This window comes from Bos indicus x Bos taurus, chromosome 2 (assembly GCF_003369695.1).
Source record: "Bos indicus x Bos taurus breed Angus x Brahman F1 hybrid chromosome 2, Bos_hybrid_MaternalHap_v2.0, whole genome shotgun sequence".
Classification (NCBI taxonomy): Eukaryota; Metazoa; Chordata; class Mammalia; order Artiodactyla; family Bovidae; genus Bos; species Bos indicus x Bos taurus.
In genome coordinates, this window is record NC_040077.1 from 112,902,139 (window position 1) to 112,928,190 (window position 26,052).

The window sequence follows — 26,052 nt, forward strand, 5'->3', positions numbered from 1 at the left end:
GGCTGGATGAAGCACAAGCTGGAATCAAGGCTGCCAGGAGAAATATCGATAGCCTCAGATATGCAGATGACACCACCCTTCTGGCAGAAAGCAAAGAACTAAAAAGCTTCTTGATGAAAGTGAAAGAGGAGAGTGAAAAAACTGGCTTCAAACTCAACATTCAAAAAACTAAGATCATGGCATCCAGTCCCATCACTTCATGGCAAATAGATGGAGAAACAATGGAAACAGTGACAGACTAATATTTTGGGCTCCAAAATCACTGCAGATGGTGACTGCAGCCATGAAATTAAAAGATGCTTGCTCCTTGGAAGAAAAGCTATGACCAACCCAGACAGCATATTAAAAATCAGAGACATTAATTACTTTGCTGACAAAGTTCTGACTAGTCAAAGCTATGGTTTTTCCAGTAGTCATGTATGGATGTGACAGTTGGACCATAAAGAAGGCTGAGTGCTGAAGAATTGATGCTTTTGAACTATGGTGTTGGAGAAGACTCTTGAGAGTCCCTTGGACTTCAAGGAAATCAAACCAGTCCAGCTTAAAGGAAATCAGACCTGAATATTCATTGGAAGGACTGATGCTGAAGCTGAAGCTCCAATACTTTGGCCACCTGATGTGAAGAGTCAATTCATTAGGAAAGACCCTGATGCTGGGAAAGATTGAAGGCGGGAGGAGAAGGGGATGACAGAGGATGAGATGGTTGGATGGCATCACTGATGCAATGGACATGAGTTTCAGCTCATGTAGAGCTGGGAGGTGGTGATGGACAGGGAGGTCAACTCCAGGAGGTCGTGATGGACAGGGAGGCCTGGCGTGCTGCAGTCCATGGGGTTGCAAAGAGTCGGACATGACTGAGTAGTCGACTGAATTGACTAACTGACTGACTTTCTTATATTGGTATAGCCTGGTAAAAACTTCTTTTGTTTTGCAGTGGTAAGTGTTTGTCAGATACTGTTCTACTAGGTCCTTTACATACAATCTTAAGAAGCACTACATGAGATTTTGTTATTCCCATTTTATAGACCACAGAGGCAAGGAGAGGCGCAGACTTCTGCCCAAGATCCCACACATGACAGAAGCAGGATTTCAAAGCGGATTTGTCTGACTTAAGAAGTCTGTTCAAGTCATTTATGAGTTGTTTGCTAACTGCAGACTTCGGTTTTTTTCAAATCACATCTGGACTATCAAGCCAAATCTTTCCTGTGGTGTTTCTCTCTGTCTTGAAGTCAGACAGACCTGGTTTTGAATTTTGGTATTAATTGGCAGATCTCAATTAAGTGATTTAGTATCTCTAATTTTTTTATCTGTCTAAATAATACCACCTTCTTTAGGTTCAATTCCTATAAAATACCTACCTGAGGGTAAATAATCAATAAATATTTGATTAAAAAATCAGTTTTGCCAGTCAGTTTGACTCATTCTATAAATCACATTCATAGTAGTGGATAAAACAACTTGTTTTTCTTGACTTATTCAAGTATAGTTTTAGAGAGCTATCTAAGCTCTGATAATCACAGTATTCTTTTTTTTTTTTTTTAATCAAACTCCTGAATTTATTTGTTAGGTTTCTTACATCTGGTAGTAGGTAGATGAAGATTTAGGTTGAATTAGATGACCCTCAGGAATCTTTCTAAATCAGTGATTTCTCCGATTCTGAGGAAGCCAGTGGATTTTACAAACATACAAATGTTTCTCCTACATAGTTAGGCATTTTAGAAATGTTACGCATAGAAAATTATTCTCTATTCTTTGTTCTAGCCCACATACTCACTCTAAGAAGATCATTAAGAACTATTATAATTATGACAACAACTCCTCTTTGTCCAAAACTGAAGCTGAAGTGACCTGTGAAATTCAAGCCACAGACTATAACTCTGCTTGTTACAATGAGGCAATGGTCCCATTTTCTCCTTAAAAATTATTAATACCTAGTTCACAATACTGGTTTCAAAATACCCACTTCTTTTCCCCTTGAAAATGGGGGGCTGCCATAGTCAGCTTCAAAGATGAAGGCCGGATGTCCAACAAAAGTTTGTTGAACTGGTTAATTTTTCCAAACAGCAATGCCCTGGTTCACATTTTATTCATTTATTACATTTGCTTGTTCAGCCTTTATCTTGCCATCTCTGCCTGTTATTTTTTTAGACATACAAAAATTTGAGTCAGGTCAACTTGGCCAAAGGCTTTTAAACTATTAGGATAGTGTTTCCTAAACTGTGTTGTGTCCATGGGGGTTACTAATTAAAATGCAGGTTCCTGGGCCCTACAGGGGATTCACTGAATCAGAATCTCTAGAGGGGGCCTTGAAATCCATCACTCCACCGGAGTGACAATATGACTATGTCCTTAACATGTTGTCTGCCTAGGAACTGAAAACATTAGGGTCCCAGCTTCATGCAGGGAATTTTAGTAACTGAGATGATGCTCCAGTGTTATTCAAGTAGGCATGGTCTTTTATAAGAGCAGGGAGCATACCAACTCCAGGATGGGGCCTTTAGGAGACATTCAATGATAGGAGACATTCAATACATATTTTTAATGAATGAATCTTCCATGTTTTTTTTTTTTTTTTCCTTTAGAAATAACTAAATAGGACACCTTAAAAGTTCTAAATACCTAAATACTTTAGAAAAGATTGGACAACTGTAAAGGGTATCCTAAAACACTATAAATAAAACATTTCATTTTTCTCCCCTTTCTTTCCCTTTTTAGAAAATCATCTGTTGCCAACATCTGTTGGATCATTGAAAAAGCATGGGAGTTCCAGAAAAACATCTACTTCTCCTTTATTGACTATGCCAAAGCCTTTGACTGTGTGGATCACAACAAACAATGGAAAATTCTTAAACAGATGGGAATACCAGACCACCTGACTGGCCTTCTGAGAAAACTGTATGCAGGTCAAGAAGCAACAGTTAGAACTGGACATGGAACTACAGACTGGTTCCAAATCGGGAAAGGAGTATGTCAAGGCTGAATATTGTCACCTTGCTTATTTAACTTATATGTAGAGTATATCATGCGAAATGCCAGGCTAGATGAAGCACAAGCTGGAATCAAGACTGCCGGGAGAAACATCAACAACCTCAGATATGCAGATGACACCACCCTTATGGCAGAAAGTGAAGAAGAACTAAAGACCTCTTGATGAAAGTGAAAGAGGAGAGTGAAAAAGCTGGCTTAAAACTCAACATTCAGAAGACTAAGATCATAGCATCCAGTCCCATCACTTCATGGCAAATAGATGGGGAAATAATGGAAACAGTGAGAGACTTTATTTTTTGAGGCTCCAAAATCACTGTAGATGGTGACTACAGCCATGAAATTAAAAGATGCTTACTCCTTGGAAGAAAAGCTATGACCAACCCAGACAGCATATTAAAAAGCAGAGACATTATTTTGCCAACAAAGGTCTGTCTAGTCAAAGCTATGGTTTTTCCAGTAGTCACGTATGGATGTGAGAGTTGGACTCTAAAGCTGAGCACTGAAGAATTGACGCTTTTGAACTGTGGTGTTGGAGAAGACTCTTGAGAGTCCCTTGGACTGCAAGGAGATCCAACTAGTCCATCCTAAATGAAATCAGTCCTGAATATTTATTGGAAGGACTGACGCTGAAGCTGAAACTCAGATACTGTGGCCACCTGATGCGATGAACTGACTCATTGGAAAAGACCCTGACGCTGGTAAAGATTGAAGGCCAGAGGAGAAGGGGACGACAGAAGATGAGATGGCTGGATGGCATCATCAATTCGATGGACATGAGTTTGAGTAAGCTCCGGGAACTGGTGATGGACAGGGAAGCCTTTCATGCTGCGGTCCATGAGGTAGCAAAGAGTCAGACATGACTGAGCGACTGAACTGAACTGAACTTAGAAAATCATCAGAATCAATTCAAATCATGTTACCTACCTCAAATAGCAATTTGAGTTTGGCAATGTAATCTGTCCAGCTCTTAAAAAGGCTGATTATTAGATTATGACTACAGAGTAATAAGCAGGCAATAGATGGCTTTTTAGATTCAAAATTATTTTTCTTCCTGGCTATAGAGGCTTACTTAATTACATGACTACTGCCTTGCCAGGAAGGTTTATGTGACCACAAAAGGTGCTCTCTTTGGCCCTTACTTACCACTGGGATGAATCGGTATGTGTAAAATGATGGTGGTAATTTTCATATCAATGCCATTCTTTATAACCTTTAGAAATAATTATGACTATTTTGTAAATGTTAAAAAATGCAGCATCATGAATTTAAGTGAATTCAGGTGAATTATGTATTGAAAGAGAGGCTGGATAATTTATTGTCCACATTGAGGCACTTCAAAGTGAAAAGAAATGCTATTGGCCAGGCCAACAGATAGAACATGAAACTTCTTGCAAATCAGGATATTGGTCATCCAATAAATGCATCAGTATTTTAGAAAAAAGGAAAAGGTATTTTCTTTTAAAATTTAAGTGGATCACATTATATATTCCTTTAAAATTAAATCATTAATTTCTGCACTATAAAAATAAGGTGAACTGCAAATGATCTTTTAAAACTTATACTACACTCCAGAGAGAGAAATGGAAATGAGTTTGGAGAAAATAAATGTGACTATAGATCTGACTCAATTTCAGAAGTCATGATAGAATCTTATTTAATAGTTTTTTGAGTCTGGTTTTTTAAAAATATTATTTGATATTAGATAATGTTGCTATGTATATAAATATGCCCGTACAGTGTAAAACAGAATATCATAGCAAAGGCCAACCATAAGTGAAAATAATTTTTAAACTATTTTGTTTGAATTATAGAGTTGCCTAAATTGCTGTCTTGGTTGATTCTAAACTGAAAATGAATCAAGGTATTTGGCTTTTCTTTTCAAAATGTGCTGCATTAAGGCAACTGAACAAACTTTAAAATTAGACTTTCATAAGTCATACCTGTGCCTAATCTGGGGGAATACACTTTAATTTTCCAGCTAGCTATCCCAAGTATTTTGTCAGGACATAACAAATGGATGGTACTAAAAAATAACAACAACAACAAACAAACAAAACCTTTGATAAAATTATGAGTTAATCATTCTTTTCATATAATTCAAAAATTATATTGTAATTCAATGCAATTGAAATGTTAGGTTCAAACTTATGAAGAATCTTTTTTTTTATTTTTATATTCCAGGGTCTCTGATTTATAGTTCTGTCTTTATTCACTTACCACCAAACATAGGATGACTCTCACTGTGAAGAAGTCTACAGGAAGTCAATTTAGAACTGGAACCATTTTGCATATTTGGTAGAGAAGGAAATGACAACCCACTACAGTTTTCTTGCTTGGAGAATTCCATGGACAGAAGAGCCTGGTGGGCTACAGTCCACGGGGTCACAAACAGTCAGACATGACTGAGTGACTAACACCTGCATATTTGGAAACAAGACTACTATTCTAGGGAATTGAACACTAGGAAATACGTTTCTTCAGGGTGGTTAATGTAAAACACAAAAAATTTTGATTTCATTGTTTTTAAATTGCATTTTCCATATACATTCTATCCTAATGCCACTAAACAGTAGATTAATTTGAATTTACCTTAATCAACATTCGTATGTTTATCTCTGTATGTGTGTATGTGTGTGGACTCAGTCATGTCTGACTTCTTGCAACACCATGGATTATAGCCTGCCAGGCTCCTCTGTCCATGCGATTTTCTAAGCAAAAATACTGGAGAGGGTTGCCATTTCCTTCTCCAGGGGATCTTCCTGACCCAGGGATTGAACCCTCATCTCCTGCATTGGCAGGCAGATTCTTTATCACTGAGCTTTACTATCATACATTTAGTGTAAAAAAAAAAAAAAAAATTGGGTGATCCATTTTATTCTGACCAGAAAAAATCATTAAATAAACTAGGCCTATATACAGGTTAACAGATTTTGATATCATTTTCCATTAAATTCTTGAAGTTGCAAAATAAATGTGGCTGTACTTTTAAAAATACTTATAAAAGTACATACAATATAAATTCCCTTAAACCTCCAGCAAGACCTTCACTAATGAATTAAGAGCCTCTTCAAAGAGAAACAAAAATCTTTTTATTTGCACTACTTTTATTAAGAAAATATTATGAATTATTTGCAATTTGGAGAGGCTTTTTTATAGTTGTGTTTCCCCCAATGTGTTCAGTTGCTAAGCCGTGTCTTACTTTTTGCGACTCCATCAACTGCAGCATGCCAGGCTTCCCTGTCCCAGAGTTTGCTCAAATTCATGTCCATTGAGGAGGGGATACTATTTAATTGTCTCTTCTGTCACCCTGTTCTCCTCCTGTTCTCAATTTTTCCCGGCATCAGGGTCTTTTCCAATGAGTCAGCTCTTTGCATCAGGTGGCCAAAGTACTGGAGCCTCAGCTTCAGCATCAGTCCTTCTAGTGAATATTCAGGGTCGATTTTCTTTAAGATTGGGGCTTCCCTGGTGGCTCAGAGGTTAAAGCGTCTGCCTGCAAAGGGACTGACTGGTTTGATCTTGCTGTTCAAGGGACTCGCAGGAGTCTTTTGCAGCACTACAAACTGTGCCTGTACCCCTGATGTCACAGCAGAGGAGCTAGTTCTAGACTGAAGAAAACCATTCTTACTATGCTCTGGTCCAAGGTTAATGAATACATTAGAACCACTCATTTTCTGTCCCATGTTTCAGATTCAGAAAACAGCTTTCATTTTTTTACTTAATTTATTTATACATGCAAAGAAACCCTGGAATTATTTATTGAAAGACTTATTCTTATTTCTCGGTAAGTTTAATTGCACATTATTCTACATATGAGATTCAAACTATTTGTATAAAGTACAAAGGCATTTTGGTCAAAAGAATGGTTTCTTTATCAAAAGTACACAATATACAGTTCAAAATTAAAGACAAAATATACAAAATTATTTTAACCATAAAAGAAATGAAATTGCCTGACAAGATGCATTTCATTTTGTTTAGATATATTTCTTTCAGTTAACAAAAGGACACTGCATGAAATACATTTAAAATCAAGGCTAATCTCCCTTTCCCCATAATTTTCTTGAAATGCTAGGACCCGTGTTGCTTAAAATCTTCTCTCAACATGATGCAGCTTTTATCCTGACTATTCATAATTTTCTTGTGAATTAACTGAACACCACTTATCTGAGTCCAGATGGTGGAAGAGGAAGAAGGAAAGAAAGAAATTTCATTTTCAATATTTTGGTACATAATTTAACAGTCTACTGAACTATTTTTAACTTCAGGATTCAGTGTTGTACCTGAAGAGTTCTAATATTTTTACTGGGTTTACTCTCAAGGCACTTCCTAGGTAAAGGGACAAACATATACTTTCTTTGACAAGATAACACACTTTGCTTCTCTTCAGAGTTCACCCAGCGGTAATCAGGTTGTGATCAAAGTTTATGAAACCGCTCTGTTAAAGAACAACTGGTGACTCTCAATTACCAAATCCAGTGAATTACCCAATCTTGACATGTCATTGGTGTTTTATATCATTGCCTCACTCTCGCTACTGACAGTTCTTTGATTCTGAGAAATCATTTCTCCTTGTTTTCTTCCTACCTCCTGGTCCACTGGTTCACTTCTTGTGCTGGGCTCTCTTTCCCAGCCTTTTACATGGGAATGTCACTCAGGGACCTGCCTCATGGCATTCCTGGGCAAGCTCTTCCAGATTCAGAGTTTCAATTTTTAAAGCCAGAGCCAGAGCCCACCCCTTCCTACTATATTGAGACCTATGTATGTACCTTGTTGAATCTCTTGCTCTGCATGTCACCCAGAGATGTCATCTTATTTTCTTCATCCATCTCTGCTTGAGCAATCTGCACTTTCTTCTGGGTACCTTATTTAAATTACTGACACAACTATCAAGCTAATAGCCCAAGCCAGTAATGTGGGCATCATCGCCAACACAGTTCTCTCTTTTTCATCACCAACTCCTGTGAATTCTATCTCCTTAACAGTTCTTTACCATTACCACCATTATCTGCCACATGTTAGTACAGATCTTTAACCCAGCTAGGCTATTAAAATAGTCTCTCTGGCTTGAACTCTACCATGTCCCCAATTCCTGTTGATTTTCTTCCATCAGATTTACATCGGCATTTCTGAGAGACATTTCTCAAGATACCCAGGGGGGAAGCAGAATTTCTCCATGGCCAAAAAAATCTTGGGGGATATTTCATGCCATTATTCTCTTCTAAGGCAGACTCTGTAGATGTTAGCTAGTTAAAGAACTTAGTGGGTGTTTGTGACCATGAACGTCCTGCAGTTCCAGCTTTCTGCAGAACACTCCGTGCCTGTGTGAAATTAGTGTCTGCTCTGATCTTAATCACCTTTTTCCTGGTTTTTATTGTGCATTTTCTATGGAAGCCTAGCGATTTCAATGACATTTATTCTGTCTTCTCTGAATCTAGTTTGTTTTCCCTATTCAATCTTGGGTTCTTTTATAATTTTTTTTTCCCCTGGAAAATTCAATTATTGCTGGTCTGGAAACCCTGTTTAAAAATCTGAACTTTTCCTTGCCTCAGTAACTTAGTACTTTCTGGATGAGGACAGTACATAATCACTGTGTATGTGTGTGTATACATATTCAGATACAGATGTAGATATAGATATTTTGCTTCTATTATTTTAATGCTTCCACGACTCTTAAATCTATCAGTGTTTTATGTCTTGACCAAAGTGAGACTTGGATTCTTGAATTCATGACTTATGCCTCACTTCATTGTTAGTCTACTCCTGATGCAGGTTGATTTCTAGAAATCACAAAAGGCTTTGCTGGCAGAGTAACTGGCTGCTTTAGTACTTACTATATTTCCCAGCTATTCAGATGAAGTGGTCCCGGGACCCTTGCTCCCTGTTGAGTCACTATATTATTCTCAATTCTCTACTTGTTCATCTTCTTTGTTAAAAGAGACAAAACCAAGAGCTTAGCATTAATTAATGTTTTGTGTACATTAAAATGAAAACTTTGCTGTAAAAGTTTTTCTTGAGAAGTCTGCCTCCTATTTATAGATCCCTTTAATTGCTCCCCTGACCTTCCAGTGAAAGGAAGTGGTGCTTGTTTTATCATGGAAGTCTTTTATAATTTTTATGGTTACAGATGTTGATTTTAGGCTATTTATGAGGATCAGATAAAGACATTGGTTCCCAGTTATGTTCCAAGTGTTTTCATACTATTGCTATATTTATTTCTAGAAACATGGCATTGGGATTATTAATATCATTTAAAGATGGAGAAACTGAGGCAGAAAGAGGAAATCTTTGTCTAAATGAAGGATATATTCCCTTGTACACAGTGAAAATAGCCCCATTAGATCAGGATATTAAGAGCATGATTTAAAGGTGTTTTTCAAAGGGTCAGAGGTAAAAGTGGGTAAAATCATGGTGTTAATTCCCACTCTGTGTGAAAGTGGGCAAGTTATTGATCATTCAGAACCTGCTTTGTAGGGTTTAAAATGAGGTAGCAGTTCTGTAACATAAAGTGCTCTCTCTCTCTACATATATATATATACGTATATATACATATATATACCTACATATCTAACCTATATATAGAATGTTGCCAAACTCTGACTCATGTTAGTTTTACATAACTGTGAAGTGCTTTAGTGGATGTGAAGTACACCTATACTCTTGTCTGGGAGAATACTTTACCTTACATTTCATAGATACAAAAAAGAAATAATAACAGATTAAACAGTAAAGGAAGAGACTGCTCATTTTATTAAAGCACAAAGTTATTCAAGATTTGAAAAAGGAAAGAATGCTCACTGCCTTTCCTAAGAGGCTCAGAGTTGTCAAAAGTAGAGTGTAGAGAGGCAGAATGCAACATTAGTGTTGAACTTGGGGTGTTTAAATAAGATTCATGCCAATTTGTTGCCTAGCAATCAGGGTATTTATCCTTGCCTGGGGAGCAACAGGGCAACTGAGCACAGGGTGGATCAAAAAGGTTGCTTACTGCAATACAGCAGCCACTGTAAGGGGAACACGTGTTTCTACAAAATCCTACAAAAATGGCAATATGAATTCACTTCAGGGCTGGCTTACTCTGGTTGGAAAAATTCAGTCAATATTTTGCAAGTATGGTCCAATAACTACAGGCATCAGGGTTACAAAGCTACAGGGGGTTGTTAGGGTGAAGACTGAGGCAAGTGTTCTTTCCAGAGGGCAGCTATAGCAAAGCACACACGGCAGTCAGCATCGTGGTTAAGAGGCTAGGGGCCAGACAGCATGGGCTGGGATGCTGGGCCCGTCTATTCCCAGCTGTATAATGCTGGACACGTTCCTTAATTTTTCTATGAAAGTCTCCTTGTCATTAGAAGGTGATGATGATGATGAAACGTACGTTTGTAATTATTGCAAGAAAAGGCCTGAAAAGCATATCTGGCCCAAAGTAACTAGTCAATGACGATCAGCAGCTATTAGCTACTGAGGTCAAGACTTCTTGGCAGCCTACTTCTCTGGGGTTATTTCTCAGTCTTAACCCAGCTTTTTAGGGACCCCTTTCTTTTTATCTACTGTCCCCAGGCTCGACTATTCATATTCCTTTATCATCACGTGATGTTTGTCTTCTATCCCAAGGCATAAGTTTTCTCTTTATCTCCATCCTTAAAAACAAGTACAACTATGGGGATCTTCACAGGGTTTTCACTGCTAGTGATCTGGAAAAATTAGCAGGGAATAAAAGAGTTTCTTCCCAGGCTTCTTCCACTTTCTTCTACTTTAGATCCACAAGGGTGGGAAAAACATGGTAAGAAGATTCATTCACACTGTCAAGACAGATGCTCTGTCCTGAGATTTACAACAGAAAAGTTTAGGGTGATGAAGTCTCTAAAGTGACTACCTAATGACTGGAAGTATACAGTTGGATTTTAACTTTTGGAGACAATTTTAGGGAACAGACTCACGTTGCTTCCAATTTTGGCAGTATTTTTAGATATACTCTAACTTTTTCAAAATATTTTTTATTAAAAAAATTTGTAACCACAACAATACAGAATCTATACATTGGGCATTCCAGTTAATGCAGTTAAATGTGTATAATTTTTATTGCCTACTTATTATTATAAAATGTAGATGTGCCAAAACATATTCAACCCCACTTATATCAGCTGATATTACAAATTGGGCTTCCCTGGTGGCTCAGTGGTAAAGAACCCTCCTGCCAATGCAGGAGACTCGGGCTCAGTCCCTGGGTTGAGAAGATCCTCTGGATAAGGAAATGGCAATCCACTCCAGTATTCTTGCCTGGGAAATCCCATGGACAGAGGAATCTTTCAGGTTACAGTCCATGGGGTTGAAAAGAGTTGGACATGACTGAGCAACTGAGCATGCATGCATGCACACTGTACTCATGCTTGTAACTGTATTTTATATTCTAGTGTTCGTTTTTCTAAAATGTATGCTGCATATTTATACACATTTGAGTATCTCTAAATGCCACAGACATGTGAAAATTAGAAGCATTATGTGATAGTGTTTGTGTCCCTATATGCCTACTCTCATTTCTTCATTCACATATTATACATCATTTTTTTTAAAATTTGTATTTCTATGATTACAAGTGTAGCTTGGCAATTCTACATTCCTCTGGGCCAACTTAAAATTCCTGCTCTTTTGGAATTTCCTGCTCCTTTCTTTGTGCTCATATTTTCTTGGGTTATTTACCTTTTTCTTATTAATTTATAGAATTTTGTGTATTAGGAATGTCTGTGGGGGAGTGTGGGAAAAGATATATGAGTTGTGAATAAATTCTCTAACCATTTTCTTTGGCTTTATTGATGGCACCATTCATCATAAAAATTCAAGACTTTGTTAAATGCATGTATTTTTCATAACTTTTCATTTTAAAATGTCTTCCTATGTTTTTACAGCTTCTGCTTTTGAAATTAAGATATTAAAAATTCATCTGGAATTAATTTTTACATGTACTGTTAGATACAGCCTTAACTACTTTTGTCCAAAACAGATAGCCCAGTGGTATTTGTAGAACAGTCCACCCTTCACCAGGAATTTGAAGTGCCACATTTACCAGTTATCAAGTAACCATACGCATTTGGGTCTGTTTCAAATACTTGGTTGCTTTCACTGGCTTATTATTATTATTTTTTTTAATTTCAGAAGGCAGAGAAAGATGGAGAATGTCTATTTTTAAGAGTTAACATTTCTCTAATACCAAAGAAATAAAAGAAAACTAGAGCCAGATTTCACTCATGAATATAAATGCAAAAATTTGAAAAAAATTAGCAATTCTAATGCAGCAAAGAATTAAGGTAGAAATACAACTTGAATAAGACAGTTTAAACCAGAAACACAAGTATGTTTTCATAGGACAGTAACCTATTAATTCTATTGCAGAACTAAATTCAAGCAAAAAAAAGCTATTATGTCAATAGGCTGGATATGAATTTTGTAACACTGGGTATCCAGTCTTTATAAACACTGTGGAGACCAAGAAAGGTCCTTCTTGAACATGATTAAGACAAGAAAGACCTTTCTTAGACATTTCTTTTGTCTCTGAAACTATCATAAAACACCAAATCAAGAATAAGACAGGATGCCTGATTGGAATTATTATTCAATATTGTTTTAGAGATATTAGATAATAACACAAAAATTAAGGAAACAATATACTTATTAGAAAAAAAGAAATTTTAAATTTGAAAATCAGTAGCTTTAAAAAAATATCAGCAATAAATAGTAAGAAAAGAAGTCTACTCACAATTTTGCAACAATAGTATAAAATATGTGGAAATAAATTGAACAACAAAGTTAAAGGTTTTTAAAGAAGGAAGTGTATTTAATACACTAGATAGGGTATTAAAAAAGCAGAGACATCACTTTGCTGACAAAGGTCCATATAATCAAAGCTATGATTTTTCCAGTAATCATGTATGGATGTGAGAGTTGGACTATAAAGAAGGCTGAGCACTGAAGAACTGATACTTTCTAACCGTGGTGTTGGAGAAGACTCTTGAGAGTCCCTTGGACAGCAAGGAGATTAAACCAATCAATCCTAAAGGAAATGAACCCTAAATATTCATTGGAAGGACTGGTGCTAAAGTTGAAGTTCCAATACTTTGGCCAACTGATGTGAAGAGTCGACTCACTGGAAAAGATCCTGATTCTCGGAAATATTGAGAGCAAGAAGAGAATGGGGCGACAGAGGATAAGATGGTTGGATGGCGTCACTGACTCAATGAACATGAGTTTGAAGAAACTCCGGAAGATAGTGAAGGACAGGGAAGCCTCGCGTGCTGCAGTCCATGGGGTCACAAAGAGTCAGACACGACTGAGCAACTGGGCCACAACAACAAAAAGTACAATAGTTTTGTAAAGAAAACATAAAAGACCTAGTTAAATATTCCCTGTTAGGAATTTGAACATCATAAATATTTCAAATCATACCTAAGTTAACACATGCTTACTATAGGACTTTTGTAGACTTGGTCTCAATGATTTTGATTTGCTTGTGCAGAAAATGATTTACCAGCTTATTTAAAAACAAAAAAAACAAAAAACAATGATGCCCTACGAGATACGGAAACTTCCTCTAAGGTAACTGTAAACAAAATACTCTGGTACTGATGTCATACTTTTATTAGTAAATGTGAAAACAGTATAATCAGATATCCTGATGTTTTCTGAATGACATTTTACTCATTTTTTCTCATCACCTTCTTAGAAGATGTTGTAATTTAATGTGAACTTTGAGAAAATAAATATGAAATGACAGAATTGGGGAGAAAAAGACAACTCTATGGCAAAGATGGTGTGGACTGAATGGTCCAACATAAAATATGTATGATTAGGAATAATCTGATTAATAAACTTCTACTCATACAAATATGCTTAAAAGCTGAGAAAGGGTTTTGCTATTTTATGTACCTTTATTAAATCCTAATTGGGATACACTGTTTTCTTAGGATTAAAGATTGCATTTAGATTCCACTACTTTCAGTGTGATCCGTGCTAGGCTAAATGTTACCACTGCATATTCTGTAAAGGAAGGACTGGCTACACTTATTCATTCAATCCCTGGTGGTGCAGATGGTAAAGAATCTGCCTGCAATGCTGGAGACCCAGGTTCGATCCCTGGGTTGGGAAGATCCCCTGGGGAAGGGAATGGCAACCCACTCCAGTATTCTTGCCTGGAGAATCCCATGAAAGAGGAGCCTGGTGGGCTACAGTCCATGGGGTTGCAAAGAGTCAGACAGGACTGAAAGGCAAAGGAGAAAAGGAAAGATAAACCCATTTGAATGCAGAGTTCCAAAGAATAGCAAAGAGAGATAAGAAAGCCTTCCTCAGTGATAAATGCAAAGAAATAGAGGAAAACAATAGAATGGGAAAGATAGAGATTTTTTTCAATAAAATAAGAGATACCAAGGGAACATTTCATGAAAATATGGGCACAATAAAGGAAAGAAATGTCATGGACCTAGTAGAAGCAGAAGATATTAAGAAGAGGTGGCAACAATACACCTAAGAATGATACAAAAAAGATCTTCATGACCTAGATAACCATGATAGTGTGATCACTCATCGAGAGCCAGACATCCTGGAATGTGAAGTCAAGTGGGCCTTAGGAAGCATCACTATGAACAAAGCTAGTGGACGTGATGGAATTTCAGTTGAGCTATTTCAAATCCTAAAAGATGATGCTGTGAAAGTGCTGTACTCAATATGCCAGCAAATTTGGAAAACTCAGCAGTGGCCACAGGATTGGAAAAGGTCAGTTTTCATTCCAATTCCAAAGAAAGGCAATGACAAAGAATGCTCAAACTACTACACAATTACACTCATCTCACATGCTAGCAAAGTAATGCTCAAAATTCTCCAAGTCAGGCTTCAATAGTAGGTGAATCATGAGCTTCCAGATGTTCAAGCTGGATTTAGAAAAGGCAGAGGAACCAGAGATCAAATTGCCAACATCCGCTGGATCATAAAAAAAGCAAGAGTTCCAGAAAAACATCTATTTCTGCTTTATTGACTATGCCAAAACCTTTGACTGTGTGGATCACAAAAAACTATAGAAACTTCTTAAAGAGACTGGAATACCAGAACACCTTACCTGCCTCCTGAGAAATCTGTATGCAGGTCAAGAAGCAACAGTTACAACTTGACATGGAACAACAGACTGGCTCCAAATTGGGAAAGGAGTAGGTCAAGGCTGCATATTATCACCCTGCTTATTTAACTTCTATGCAGAGTACATCATGAGAAATGCTGGGCTGGATGAAGCACAAGCTGGAATCAAGATTGCCAGGAGAAATATCAATAACCTCAGATATGCAAATGACACCACCCTTATGGCAGAAAATGAAGAAGAACTAAAGAGCCTCTTGATGAAACTGAAAGAGGAGAGTGAAAAGTTGGCTTAAAACTCAACATTCAGAAAAGATCATGGGATCCAGTCCCATCACTTCATGGCAAATAGATGGGGAAACAATAGGAACAGTGTCAGACTATTTTCTGGGGCTCCAAAATCACTGCAGATGGTGACTGCAGCCATGAAATTAAAAGACACTTGCTCCTTGGAAGAAATCTATGACCAACCTAGACAGCATATTAAAAAGCAGAGACATTACGTTGCGAACAAAGGTCCATCTCGTCAAAGCTATGGTTTTTCCAGTAGTCATGTATGGATGTGAGAGTTGGACTATAAAGAAAGCTGAGTGCCCAAGAATTGATGCTTTTGAACTGTGGTGCTGGACAAGACTCTTGAGAGTCCCTTGGACTGCAAGGAGATCCAATCAGTCCATCCTAAAGGAGATTAGTCCTGGATGTTCATTGGAAGGACTGATGTTGAAGCTGAAACTCCAATACTTTGGCCACCTGATGTGAAGAACTGGCTCATTTGAAAAGACCCTGATGCTGGGAAAGATTGAGGGCAGGAGGAGAAGGGGATGACAGAGGATGAGATGGTTGGATGGTACCACTGACTTGATGGACATGAGTTTATGTAAGCTCTGGGAGTTGGTGATGGACAGAGGAGCCTGGCATGCTGCAGTCCATGGGGTTGCAAAGAGTCAGATGTGACTCAGGGACTGAACTGAACTGAGCTACTAACACTTTCATTTTCACTTTCAAACAAATGAGAAACAGATGTTAAGTGTGTGTCCAATCCCTGCCCCAAAGTTGCCTGTAGTCGGGCTAGAATAAGCAGTTTTATACCAACTTGGAGAAGGAAATGGCAATCCACTCCAGTATTCTTGCCTGGAGAATTCTACGGACAGAGGAGACTGGCGAGCTACAGTCCATGGGGTTGCAGAGTCAAACACGACTGAGTGATTAACACACACACCAACAAAATGCAGATAGATGCTACACACCAACAGAATTTATCAGTCCTTTCCAAATGGTTTTGTGTGTGTGTGAGCTCAGTCATGTCTGACTCTTTGTGACTGTGGATTATAGCCCACCAGGCTCCTCTGTCCATGGAATTCTTCAGGCAAGAATACTGGAGTGGTCTCTCATTTCTTTCTCCAGGAGATTCTCCAGCCCAGGGATCAAAACTGTGTTTCTTGCGTCTCCTACAATGGCAGGCAGACTCTTTACCACTAAGCTACCAGTGAAGTCATTAACTATTTCCATAGTTAATACTTGAAAGAAATATCTCTTTTAAAAACTTTGTTATCCAAAATTCTCACATAATATGGCATTTCCTATAAGTCAACCCAAATAAGTAAAATAAAATTAAATCTTTTTGTTAGGAATACTCAATTATTTCTCAATGTGGGGATTTTAAATTAAGTAAAAACAAAATTTAAAAGTTCCAGAACTCAAATGGTCACCAGACAATGAAAAATGATTCACAGGAAATAAGTAATAAAGGTTGAAAGACATTAACTAACAACTGTAGTTGGAATTCTCTATTGAAAAAGAGAGGGAGACAGCAAAAATAATAAGTTGCATTAAGAACTACATAGGGGAAAACAAAACTTTTTAAAATAATGGATTGGAAGCATTGCATTTACCTCTTTCACCAGTAAATTTTCTGCTTTGTGCTCTGCATCTTCAGGTACTGTTGAATACAAGGTTCGGATGTCCCAAGATACTGTGGTGGTCTGAGAACAACAAGGAAAGGGAATTAAATCTTCCAACTTGAAAGCATTGTGTAGACCACTATACCCAAGACACAATAAGAAAGTGTATTAGATCTCAGTATTTGAGGATAAGAGAAGACAGAAACTTCCATAGTTCTTAGCAATTTACTCTCTTCGAGGGAAGATTCATACCTCTTTTGATCACCACTAGTAGCATTACAGTTTCAAGCATGATCTCCAGGGGATCTTCCCGACCCAGGAATAGAACCTGGGTCTCCTGCACTGCAGGTGGATTCTTTACTGTCTGAGCCACCAGGGAGCATTACAGTTGCTGCTGCTGCTGCTAAGTCACTTCAGTCGTGTCTGACTCTGTGCGACCCCATAGATGGCAGCCCACCAGGCTCCCCTGTCCCTGGGATTCTCCAGGCAAGAACACTGGAGTGGGTTGCCATTTCCTTCTCCAATGCATGAAAGTGAAAGTGAAGTCGCTCAGTCGTGTCCAACTCTTAGCGACCCCATGGATTGCAGCCTACCAGGCTCCTCCATCCATGGGATTTTCCAGGCAAGAGTACTGGACCGGGGTGCCATCGCCTTCTCCGAGCATTACAGTTAGTCCCTCCTTATTTGTGGTTTCAGTTACCTGTGGTTAACCAGGGTCCAAAAATATTAAATGGAAACTTCTAGTGTTCTGTTCTGAGACGTATGATGGTATCTCAAGCCACTCCCCTCTGCCTGCCCCCACTATCTTATCTCATTGATCTTCTCAGGGTTCCAGGATCCAGGATCACCTAAAGCAGATGACCCTCCTTCTGATTTATTGTCAGAAGGTCAATAAATAGTAGCCTAATACTATGTCACTACATCATTAACCTCACTTCATCTCATCACCTAGGCATTTTATCATATCGTCACTGGAAGAAGGCTGAGTACAGTATGAGAAGATATTGTGAGACAGAGACCACATTCACATATTTTTTATTATAATTGTTCTATTTTACTATTAGTTACTCTTGTTAATCTTTTACTGTGCCTAATTTATAAGTTAAACATCATCACAGGTATGCGTGTATAGGAAAAAATAGTATTTACAGAGTACCATCTACACTTTCAGGCATCCACTAGGCATCTTGGGATGTATTCCCAATATACAATGGAAGAGGATGATATTACAGATCACTGTTTTCTCTGTGGAGCTCACAATTTTAAGCTGTTTCCTTCCATGGAGAAAACAAAAATTTGGGCATCTGTATATTTTGACTATTTATATTGGTACCTTTGTTGCTGCTAATGATAAAATACATTTGAAATGAAAAAGAAAACCTATAAAATCAGCAATATGTCAATCCTACTTTGAATAATCTCCTGAATATTCACAGGGTAAATTTGATGCCTTTCAGAAGCTGCGTGTGTGTAGCCACAGATAGAGTGGGAGAGAATAAAGGGTATTCAGTAAGTCTAGACCTTGAAGAAAATAAGTCATGTTTTTGGCGTCTTTATTTTCATAGAAATAAAACATCTTCAACTTTAAGCTAAACAAACCAATTTTTATTAAATGAATATACATCAACTAAAAGGATAAAGTATCTCTTCAAAGAAAACATTTAAAATGTAATGCATAGATTGTTTCTTCTGTATATTATCTTATGGGATGCCATGTAAGTTTGCAACCTCAGCCACCAGCTTCCTTTATTCTGTTCTCCTTGGTGATTACAGGGGTGCTGGGATGATGAGTCTGTTAGCATACATGGTACCAACAGTTGGGATCTTTTATTTTGTACACTGTCAAACCTACAAATCATATAGCACAATTTCCTGGTGGCTCAGATGGTAAAGAATCCGCCTGCAATGTAGAAGACATAACAGACTAAGGTTCAAGCCCTGGGTCAGGAAGATCCCCTGTAGAAGGGATGGCAACCCACTCCAGTATTATTGCCTGGCGAATCTCATGGACAGAGGAGTATGGCCAGCTACAGCGCATGGGGTTGCAAAGAGTAAAACATGACTGAGCTACTGACATTTTCACTTTCAGGATTCATGTGAGCTGTTCTAGATGAAGCGCAGACTGCAATGAAGGAGACATGGGTTCAGTCTCTGGGTTGGGAAGATCCCCTGGAGAAAGAAATGGCAACCCACTCCAGTATTCTTGCCTGGAGAATTCCATGGACAGAGGAGCCTGACAGGCTACACAGTCCACGGGGTTGCAGAAGAGTTAGACATGACTTAGTGACTAAACAACAACAACAGATGAAGGGCATTTTCCCTTCTAATTATTTAAGTAGATGAGAGTCTCAAAATCTGTCCTTACTTTCACAGAACGGGAAGGGGAGGGGTCCAGGGAATTTAGTCTTCTGAGTTCACAATGGCAACTGCAGCTCTGCCACCAGGGGCAGAATCATTCCTCATCTTCTAATCCTAGGCTCATATTTTCTTCAATTTTTTCTTTACTCTTGATATAAGCTCCTGGTGGGAAAGAAATCTGGTCTGTTTTGTTCACTGTTATAACCTCAGTGCCTGGCTGGGTGCTCAAATACTTACTTGTTGAGTGTGTGGGGTATGTGTCTGTGGTTGCCTGTTGTGTATGCCTGTGTGAATGCATGTGTGTGTGATGTGTGTCTGGTGTGTGTGTGTAGTGTCTATGTGATTATGCATGGAGGTAGGCTGTAGTTGACAGTGTGCGTGTGTGTATGTGCATGGTGAGTGTGTGTCACATGTGACTGAGTGTGGTATGTGAGTGTATCTGTGAGTGAATGAGTGTGTGGATGTGCATGTATATATGTGCATATTGGGAAGATGGTGTTTGGACCCTGAAAGAAGAAGAATGTCATGTGAATGTAACATGATCAAGGGATACAAAATAATGAGAAAATTATATTCAAGATACATCATATGGCAAAAATAAAAGCTCATCTTGAAACAGATAAAGAGCCTCTCTGTCAGTGTGTTTGTCCCAGGATTTGACTGTAGTGTGTGAAGGAAGTTTGGAAGTGCTCAGAGGCCATAGCTATTGATTCAAGCCAAGTGTAGATACACATACAGGGAACAATTACTTCCTATGTGAAGCATGCTGGGGCCAACGTGTGTGTGCTAAGTTGCTTCAGTCGTGCCCAACTCTTTGTGACCCCATGGAGTGTAGCCCACCAGGCTCCTCTGTCCATGGGATTCTCCAGGCAAGAATACTGGAGTGGGTTGCCATTTCCTACTCCAGGGGATCTTCCCAACCCAGGGACTGAGCCCAGGTCTCTTGTACCTCCTGCACTGGCAGGAGGGTTCTTTACCACTAGCGCCATCCGGCTCAGACAGTAAAGAATCTGCTTGCAATGCAGGAGACACGGGTTTGATCTCTGGGTTGGGAAAATCCTCTGGAGAAGGAATGGCAACCCACTCCAGTATTCTTGCCTGGAGAAATCCATGGACAGAGGGCCCTGGTGGGTTATAGTCCACGGGGTCACAAAGAGTTGGGCATGACTGACCAACTAACATAGACACACAGAGCCACCTGGGAAGCCCCCAAAGTATGAAACACTTCACGAATTTGCATTTTCATAGTAAGTCCTACATTTTGGGAGTCAATGTAGAACTTACTATTATTTAGATTTTACATTTTTATTCCTTTTGAATTGCCTCTTTCAAATTGTTTCTTTTATGTTATTTACTCTGTTAGAAAATAAACAGTAAACAAACTCCATTGAGGCTGAAGTAGAAGATGAGAATCCGTGCCTGAAGTGAGCTCTGGGGATTATTGCTGGATTTCAATTATCTGGGGATAACTTCTTTCCTGTTTGGACAGATAATTTGCAGATACACAATGTAACTTGATTGGTTTCCAGGGAACATTACATACTGTGATCTACTGGCAAGATTAAGGATTTTTTTTCCTCTAATTCAAAAATTTTTCCATATTTCAATCATTATTTTATAATAAAATTTTTGTATTAAAGCAAGACTCCTCTTTTTCATTATCCACAACAGTTTCTTATTGATTTCTTGCCTTTAAAAAAATAATATCTTCTCTAAAATACTCTAAATCTGATGGACAGTGAAGGGACCTGCAGTTTAGTTTCCTGTTTAGTTATACCATAAGCCTGTTGTCCCACTAAGATCAGTACTCTGTGGTATAGTTCAATAGAGTGAATAGTGAGCTGGTTTAAGAAGTTGTTTTTTTTTCTTTATAGTAGGTTTCTGGAAGGTGGGCTTGGGTTTCCGGTAACGATAATCACACGATTATTTGATTTGTAATGTTACCAGAGTAAAGATTAGGGCCCCAAATACATAGGGTAATGCTCACACTTGATGTATGATTGGAAGTTCATTGAATTTGGAGTAATAAAAATTAATAATATGTACGATGGTTATGTATGATTCCTGATGACCTCTAGATATGAGATGATGTCAGTTCTTTACTAAGGCAGTTAGAGCTGAGCCACTCTTATGTAACCACATGAGAAATAGACAACAATATCTTACAACATGCAAATCTAATACCTTGTACAGAGTACACAGATACAAGAAAAGGAATGTAGAATAAGACACTACTGACCTCAGTTATAGTTTGCCATAATATTGGAGACTTTACTTGAAAAAGCAGAAGGCCTCCATAAAATTTCAACTTTAAGAATTGGAGAGCTTCTACTCATTTTTTTTTATTCCTTTTCTTCACTTTTAATTGAAGTGCAGTTGATGTACAATATTATATAAATTACAGGTGGACAACATAGTGATTCACAATTTTTAAAGGTTATATTCCGTTAATAGTTACTACACAATACTGGCTATATTCCCTGTATTGTATTATATATCCTTGTAGCTTAGTTTATACATAACAGTCTGTACCTCTTCACCCCTTATCCCCATCTTGTTCATCACCCCTTATCCCCATCTTGCTCATTTTTAATTTCTTTCATGTGTCTCTGTTGAAGCAAAAATAAATTGATTAAATAAGAAGAAAAGTATACAGAGTCATATTTGTTAAGGGTATTAACATGGCTACAAAGAATTTCTTTTCTGAGAATTAGATGCTTTCAGACCACTACAAATTGCCTTGGCCACAACAGACTTCCTGTTCTCTTTTATAAACCCTCTGGTCGACAATTAGTAGAGCTCAATAGCATGAGACGGAGCTGAGACTCAACTGGCGCTCAGCCAAGCTCCTCTTCTGGTGGTAGAGTCTTATAAGGGGCCTATTGTCCAGAGATTAGGCATTTGGAAATAAAAACTGTCCTTTTATTTACGAAACAAGACATGCAGGCCTGTGTGTGTAGTTTCAGGTCCATGACATTCAGACATCCTCCACTGCAGCCCTGACACGCTCTGGTTCCTTCTACTCTGTAGTGGGTCATCTCTGTGGCTTTGTCACAGCCACCATTCTGCTGGGGACCGCAGAAGTCGTCATTCCAAGCACACAGCGGCCATTTCTCAATCGGCCAAAGGCCACTGTCAAGAGTCTAAAAAAGAAGTTTCTTTTCCTATCCTGGAGTTGAGCAAAGATTCTTCTGACAGCGTTGTTGATCCCAGCTGCTCAAAAACAGCGGACAATAATGATGGTGTTTAGAATAACCCATCAGTGGAGCTTGAGGAGTCAACAATCCCCTCAATAAGGACTATTAACTAATACTTCATGTCAATTCCAACCTAAGCATGTGTTTTAAAGTAGTCTTCACCTAAATTTCTCAAATTAAAACACTGATACTGCTTTTTATCCTAGGAGAGCAGACATGTAACACTACATCTGTTGCTTGAAATACATTTTTACCCCATTCAGAAGAGTATTGTGATTTTAATTTTTTTTTTAATAGGTGAGCATTTCACATTAATACTTTTAATGTGCTTTCAGGGAAAGGTCCTTCTTGCTTTGCTAAAGTTAAATTGTATGGGAAATGCACAAATGGTGAGCAGTTGCCCATAACTGGACCCTCGTCATCAAACAACCAGGTCAAGCCTGGTGATTCATCCACCATAGTATTTAAGTATATAATTAAGGAACTTTGGAAATCTGTTTCAAAACCTTTTTACTCTTGGACAAGCAAACCACTGAGCAAGTCACTTCCTTTTTTCTGTGCTTCATTTTCTAGGCTCCAAAATGTGTCTCACCTCCTCCAAGGAAGTACATTTTATGTATGGAAAACTCTGAGTATTAATAGATCACAGTGTTCCAACAATAGAAAGATAGTATTGCATTGGGGTCTGCCCTCGGCAAGGACTCAGAGGCTGTGGTCTGAGCTCACTCTCCAGGAAGCATAGGGGAACAGCCTGATCCCTGTGAGGCCTGCAGACAAGGATTCATGGGAGAGCAAACAGAAGCAAGACACAAGACAATCCCCCACAGCCACTCGCCATGGCATCATTTCCAATGGCTGCTCACACTTCTCCTTCATTCTGGGCTCATGCCTACACATGACTTGCCCATTTTCCTTCTCCTTTCATAAATCTTTTTACCTTGTTCTTTCCTAATCTCAGGCTTGATATAGATATCAGTTCTTCTGAAAATTCTCTCTAATTCATCCATCACGCATCTTCTCTTCTTTGAACTATATCATTTACTGTCTGTATCACCCATGAAGTCTGCAGCTAAACTATAGAATATTTTAGATTCATAAGCTTTGCTAGTGATTAACTCAGCCAGTCATTTCACATGTGTGGTTTTGTTTGTTTGTAAGCAAGCCACATTAAATCCCCTTTGGCAATAAAATATTACTACAAATGAAATGTACTGCCATGCTCTTTATTGTGGCTCTGGTATATTGTTATTCTTTTTAAAGAATGATGTACCTGAATGCAGACATATATTTTTATGATTTTTTGGTATCCTGTCTCTGACCACCTACATCACACCTATCTTAACAACTCAAAACATCCTTATCTTTAAAATAGCAGTGTTATTGAAATATAACTGATTTGCCATAAAATTCACCCTTTCAAAATGAACTCAGTAGTTTTAAGTCTATGCATGGATTATGCAATCATCATCACTATTTAATTTTAGAACATTTTCATCACCCCCAAAAGAAACTCCATATCTACTAGAAGTTACTCCCTTTCTCCCTTCTCCCCAGCCCTAGGTAACTGTAACCAGCTTTCTGTCTCTAAGGATTCTCCTACTGTGGACATTGCATGTGGATGAAATCATACCACGGGTATTCTTTTGGGACTGGCCTCTTTTGCTTAGCATAATGTTTTCAAGTTTCACCCACATGTATCAGTACTTCATTTCTTTTTATTGCTGAATACTAGTCCATTGTATGGATATACCACACTGTTTATCCACTTCATTTGATGGACGTTTGGGTTGTTTTCAAGGTTCACTCATGTTATAACATGTATCAGTACTGTATTCCTTTTTATGGCTGAATAATATTCCATTGTATAGACATACCACACTTTGTTTATCCACTCTTCAGTTGATGAACATTTGGGTTGCTTCCACTTTGGATTATGAATAATACTGCTATGAATATTCCTACAAAAGTCTTTATATGGACATATATTCCTAGCACAATCAAGTCCAGAGCAGTCTCATTTTCACATATCCTTTACTGAATTGAAGTAAGCCCTCTAGAACCCCTTCTCTGCAATACTACAATGGTACCACTCACTGTGGGATTCAGGGGGTTAATATTTCTCCCAAATCATGCACCTTATTTTTATAAGAAGCAGTTGGCTCAGAGCATGCTGTTTCGACAGAAACTCTATAGCAAAAATCAAGGTGCTTATGCTTGATTTCTGTCGTCATAGTTACTCTATATCCTTGAACAAGAGCCTTTCCAAATCTCAGCTTCCTTAGCTTGTAAATGAGAGGAATATTCTAACTTAGAATAATCTAGTTTGACAAAGACTCTTACTTAGCTTTTAAATTTCGATCACAGTGTTCTTGCATGAACACCAAGAGCCATTTAAAGTCTGATTTCAGGCTAAGAAACCAAGGATTAAAAAGAGGTTGACATTCCTATAAAATGTTAGGCTGTGTCTCAGTAAGAGACAAAAGAGGAAGAAAATAAACACTCATAGCTTTTCTGCTTTTCCATTTAAGACATATTAAGGTCTGTATTTCTGCTTCCTCTGACAAAATGACCCATGTGGTTGAGCATGGAAGTCCCCACATACCAGGCTGCTTTTTATAGCTAAAAACATTCTATGAAAGAACAAATGTTAAATCACAACTGACTAAGTTCTGCTAATAAGTCATAAAAAATGCAGGATGTATTTGTCAGCCCTGAGACTCTAATTCTGAACTACTGATATGAAGAAAGGATTTGAGAAGATCATGTCAACTCTCTCGACAGGCTATTTTGGAGTGTAATGTAAACCTACGAGTTTGAGAATGCCACTGACCAGTGCTGAAAGGCTAACCTTTCAAGCCGGCTTCTTGATCTTGTTGGTGTCCTTGCTGTCTACAACAGAGCTCACAGACAACTGGGTCAGGAAACTGACGAAACAGCAGTGTGGCTGGGGTGGGCAAGATGGAAATACAGGTGATAGGGTGGCCTTTCCACAGCATCAGTATTGCTTTCGAACCCCTGAACTTTCTTCTTTAAGGTTTTTACATCTCCTAGAAATGATGCCACTTCAGGCTTTCTGTGTCTTTCGCTCAGAAAGAAACTCATTTCTGGCTTTCTCACTTTTTTGTTCTGCTTTTTTGTATCAGCCTCTCCTTCAATGGAATCACTCCACAATATGATTCAATGTGTCCTTGAAACTGTTCTTTAGCTCTTGTTTTTTCCCCCTACTCTCCTTGCCTATTTGTGAAGCCACAGTTTGGTGACTAAGTTCTTCATTTTTTGGTCTTCAGTTTCTATCACTACCAGTTTCAAAAAGAAAGATGAGAAAAACAAGAGTAGCAAACACAGTTATTGAAGGAATACGTGTTTTTGAAATGAATGAGTTAATAAACACATCTAGACTGCTTATTCCAAGAAACCATTATGATGCAAGCACTGCAGAAGATCACACTGCCTGCGTCCAGCACCCACACACCAGAGGAAGTATTTCTACCTCATGGGCC

At 38.2% G+C, this 26,052-nt stretch overlaps 1 protein-coding gene across 11 annotated transcripts in view; it reads right to left on the reverse strand.

Moving 5' to 3' along the window:
- The window catches only part of DOCK10 (dedicator of cytokinesis 10), a 304,461-nt gene that overhangs the window by 143,952 nt on the left and 134,457 nt on the right, over positions 1 to 26,052 (reverse strand). For all 11 annotated transcript variants that reach the window (XM_027514857.1, XM_027514867.1, XM_027514851.1 and 8 more), the window contains exon 3: positions 16,989 to 17,078. In XM_027514857.1, the coding sequence (XP_027370658.1) occupies positions 16,989 to 17,078 (90 nt within the window). The remainder of the gene's footprint in view (positions 1 to 16,988; positions 17,079 to 26,052) is intronic.